At 37.2% G+C, this 5,108-nt stretch overlaps 1 protein-coding gene across 1 annotated transcript in view; it reads right to left on the bottom strand.

Moving 5' to 3' along the window:
* The window catches only part of IPP (intracisternal A particle-promoted polypeptide), a 51,046-nt gene that overhangs the window by 28,983 nt on the left and 16,955 nt on the right, over positions 1 to 5,108 (bottom strand). The window contains exons 6-7 of the mRNA XM_015567515.1: positions 1,892 to 2,029; positions 756 to 878 (exon numbers count right to left, since the gene is read on the bottom strand). Of these exons, the coding sequence (XP_015423001.1) occupies positions 756 to 878; positions 1,892 to 2,029 (261 nt within the window). The remainder of the gene's footprint in view (positions 1 to 755; positions 879 to 1,891; positions 2,030 to 5,108) is intronic.

The raw sequence follows: 5,108 nt of genomic DNA, 5'->3' as shown, positions 1-5,108 counted from the left end.
GGAATTGAACCTGGAACCCTTCAGTCCACAGGCCGATGCTCTATCCACTGAGCCGAACGGGCTAGGGCAAGAATTATATTTTAAATGCTTATTTTGCTAGTCAGGTGTTTTTGCCTATCTGTAATTTTAAATTCTAACTTTGTTTATTTTGGAGAAAAATATATTATTTGAAAATACAGAAATAAAGAAATAAGAAGTTAAAAAGATATGAGGTTAAAAGCAGAACATCCATATTGTTAATGTTAAATACTTAATAAACATTAATAGACATAAATATACTTTTGTGTAAATAAAAGCCTCAGGCTGTTTTTATAAATATACTAGAGGCCCAATGCATGAAATTCATGCACTCGGCAGGGGGGGTCCCTCAGCCCAGCCTGTGCCCTCTCAGTTCGGGAGCCCCACAATCAATCGTCCCAAAGAAGTAGGCCCTGCCCACCCACCGCAACCTGCTAGTTGTTGACCTGGGCCTCCCTCTTTGGGGCGATCGTGGAGCCCCCCGATTGATTGATCGCCCCACCAGCTGGTGGCCTGTGTCTCCCTCTGCAGGGCAATCATGGGGCTATGGCCAGGCCCCCAACCAATTGTATTGCACCCGCCTTAGCTGGTCTGGCGCCAGTGGGTGTCATAGCGTGGTTGTCTAGAAGGTCATCTGGACGGTTGCTCTGCTATTCAGTCGTTTGGTCGATTTGCATATTACACTTTTATTATTATAGATATTTTCAAGAAAAACATTATATAAAGCAATCAATCACCTTGCATTTCACAACAGCCAAAGTAGTAGCGTGACATAGCCATGTTGCCAACTACTTCCCATTTATTTTCATCAGGATCAAATCGTTCAATGGTGTTCCCTATCTCAGCTCCAACCCATCCACCTATAACCAAACAGAAAAATGTTATGTCTGGGATAAAGGAATCTTATTTATCAAAAACACCTTAGAAAACATCTAACCTGACAACTTCATATTATGGATGATTATCACATGGAATAGAGGGGTTATTTGTCCAAGATCACATGAAAAGTTAGAATTTGACTGTGAGTAGAACTCAGATCTTTTAACTCTCTATTTTCAACTAGGAATTTAAAATAAAACAAAACAGTCCGCCCAGTGTGGTTCAGTGGTTGAGCATAGGCCTCCTGGTTCATGGTTCAATTCCAGGTCAGGACACATGTGCAGATTGTAGGCTCAATTCCCAGTAGGGGGTATGCAGGAGGCAGCAGATGGATGAAGCTTCTCTCTCATCGATGTTTCTATCTCTCTATCCCGCTCTCTTCCTCTCTCTAAAATCAATAAATATAGCTCAGCTGCCATGGCTCAGGGGTTGAGCGCCAACCTATGAACCAGGTCATGGTTCAATTCTAGCCAGGGCATATACCTGGGTTGCAAGCTTGATCCCATGTGGGGTGTGCAGGAAGCAGCCAATCAATGATTGTCATTGTGTGCAGGAGGCAGCTGGTTGGTGTTTCTCTCTCATCGATATTTCTGACTATCTCTCTCCCTTCCTGTCTGTTAAAAAATCAATAAAATATATTTTTTTAAAAAAATAAATAAAATAAACCTAAAACTTCAACATATTGCATAGGAAATTTGGTATTTTGCAAAACTATCTTTTGAAACAACTTCTGCATATTTAGCCTGCTTATACTAGTCATGCAGTTTAACTATCAGCTAAAGAGTTTCATTGGATATCTCATCTATATTTTATCTCCATCTCTTTCTAAGAACTCCACATTTTACAATATCCCCCAAGTAATAGTATTTTGAGAAGAATAATTTATAAAGCTGAAAGGAAAATGTTTCTTATGGGAGGGAAGGAAATTTCTAAGTAATCAGAATCTAAGAATTTAAATAACATTAGATATCCTTAAATTGAACAGCATAATTACCCAACGCATAGATAGCCCCATAACACACACACACTCCCAAGCCACAGCGGGGGTGATTCATTGAAGCTACAGTTGTCCACTGTTTAGTAACTGGATCATAGCATTCAGTACAATCAAAAATCATTGAATCTTTTTCACCTATGTTAAATAAAAGAGACATATATCAGGAGACTTAGTAATGCTAATAGTCTAGAACCATAACACAATATTCAGTAGCATTTCATGTTGTCAGAAATTCAACTATTATGTCTGATTTTATACTATTTATTAAAATTCATTTGCCCAGCAAGTGTTATTTTGAAATCATAGCACTATCATTTAGTAAAGTCCATTTAATGTAGTAATGGCACAATTTTCCTATTACCTATTTCTAATTCTATCACCCAAACCAGTGGTCAGCAAACTCATTAGTCAACAGAGCCAAATATCAACAGTACAACAATTGAAATTTCTTTTGAGAGTCACATTTTTTTAAACTTAAACTATATAGATGGGTACATTGTTATTAACTTAATTAGGGTACTCCTAAGCTGGCCTTTGCTAAAAACGTCCTCAATCTGAGGGGTTGACCTCAGTGAACGTACCCCTACTTCTTCTAATGCCACTTTTCCAAAATAGACTTGCCCAGGCCGAAAACCAACTTCTGCCCATGGGCCACAAAGTTTCAATCACACTGTAGTGTGCGCCCGCACGTGGTATTTTGTGGAAGAGCCACACTCAAAGGGCGAACGAGCCGCATGTGGCTCGCGAGCCGCGGTTTGCCGACCACTGACCCAAACAATCCACACAATTTGCATTATGACAATTTTAAAATTTGAGTTTTACTAGTAATGTAATTCTTATCTAGCAACAAACAGAAAATAGTGTGGTGAAGGCCTGGGGGGAGGTGGGGACAGGTGTGGGGTCAATGGGGAAAAAAGGGGGCCATCTATAATACTTTCAACAATAAAGATAAATTTAAAAAAAACACACAGAAAACGCTGAGTTGTATATGTGAATTTGATACTTGTAGTCACTTTGTCTAAAAATATGAAAAAAATTAAGTGGAAATTAATGGAATTTATTGGAAAATGGGTTAAACTACAGTTTAACTATGATTTAAACTGTGGAGAGAAGTCCCATATCACACATACAATTAAATAACAACATAAAAGAAGATACCAATCACATAAATATACACAAACACACATAAGTGTAATACATATATAATGTAAGTATATAATGTGTTTACAGGTCCATATCTTTATCTTTGTATCTCTATCTATCTATCTATCTATCTATCTATCTAATACATCTTAGGAGCATAAAAAAAAAGATATTACTTAAAATAGAATTTAAAAATATACTATACCTAGGAGTAAATCTAATCAAAGCTTGTATAAGACCTCAATGGTTAAAATTTATAAACTTTAGATAAAATTTTTAATTAAGGAATATCTAAATCAGGGGTCCTCAAACTGCGGCCCGCGGGCCACATGCAAATACAAATATTGTATTTGTTCCCGTTTTGTTTTTTTACTTCAAAATAAGAAATGTGCAGTGTGCATAGGAATTTGCTCATACTTTTTTTTTAAACTATAGTCCGGCCCCCCAACGGTCTGAGGGACAGTGAACTGGCCCCCTGTTTAAAAAGTTTGAGGACCCCTGATCTAAATAAATGAGATGTATCATCGTCATGACATAGAAGGGTCAATGTAAAGATGATTATTGCCCTAGCCAGTTTGGCTCAGTGCATAGAGTGTCAGCCCATGGACTGAAGGGTCCTGGGTTTGATTCTGGTCAAGGGCATCTACCTTGGTTGCAGGTTTGATCCCCGGCCCTAGACAGGGCTCATGTGGGAGGCACCATTGATGTGTCTCTCTCACATCGATATTTCTCTCTGTCTCTCCCTCTCCTTTCCACTTTCTCTAAAAATGAATGAAAAAATATCCTCAGGTGAGGATTAACAACAAAAAATTACATATATATACCATTATCCCCAAACTGGTTTATAGATATAATCCCAATTTTTAAAAAAATATTTTTTGTTACATTTAACACAAAATAAACTTTACTATCTTAACCATTTTTAAGTTTACAGTTCAGTGATGTTAAACATTTACATGTTGTGGAGCCATGACAACCATAACCCTTTTCATCTTATCAAACTGAAACACTATACGTATTTAACAAAAACTCCTCATTTTTACCTCTCTCAGCCCTGGCAATCACCATTATACTTTGTTTTAAGAATTTGACTATTTTAAGTACCTCACATACGTGGAATCATACAGTATTAATAAAAAAAATGATTCTAAAATTTATATGGGAAGTACAAAGGATCTAGAATAGGCAAGCACTCCCAGAAATTAAGGAGAAACTATCCTATCAGATAAGCTCATTAGATTTAAATAGAGCTATAGTAATTAAGATAGAGATAAACAAATAGACCAATGGAACAGAAAAGAAATCTAGAAGCAGATCTATGCATATATGATTACTAGGGATAAGACAGTTTGTACTGCAGAGCAGTGAAGAAAGAAAAGTTTTATTATGCTAGGATAATTGGTTATATCTATATAGGAGGGATAAAGGAAACTGGTTCCCTACTCACACTATCCTTAAAAACTCAATTCCAAGTAGATTATAGACATAAATGTAAATGGAAAAACTATAAAATTTTAAAAAGCAGTAAAGATATGTATCCTCATGACTTTGGAGTAGGGAAGGATTTCTTTAAAAAGGTAAAAGAAACACTAACCATAAAAGGGAAAAATAATAGAGTTGGCTACATTAAAATTAAAAACATTTATCAAAAGACACTATAAAAAGTCCTGGCTGGTGTGGCTCAGGTTGGTTGGAGCCTCAACCCAGGTACTGAAAGGTAGCTGGTTTGATTTCCGGTCAGAGCACATACCTAGGTTGTGGGTTTGATCATGGGCACGGGCAAGAAACGGAGGCAGTCAATTGATGTTTCTCTCATACATAGATGTTTCTCTCTCTCCCTTCCCCTCTAAAGTCAGTGAAAACATACCTTCGGGAGAAGAGTAAAAAATAAAAAAGATACCACATAAGTGAAAGGTGAAGCAGCAGAGTCGGAAAGATATTTGCAGCACATTTAACTGTATGAGGGCCTAGAATCCCGAATGTATACAAAACTACTGTGCAGAAGTTAACATAGCAGGTCTGAGACTGCCTATCTTTAGAAAGGCTTGCTTTGCAAGGTAGACCCTTGGTT

This window comes from Myotis davidii, unplaced genomic scaffold (genome assembly GCF_000327345.1).
Source record: "Myotis davidii unplaced genomic scaffold, ASM32734v1 scaffold924, whole genome shotgun sequence".
NCBI classification, from domain to species: Eukaryota; Metazoa; Chordata; class Mammalia; order Chiroptera; family Vespertilionidae; genus Myotis; species Myotis davidii.
This window is presented reverse-complemented; position numbering and strand designations above follow the sequence as displayed.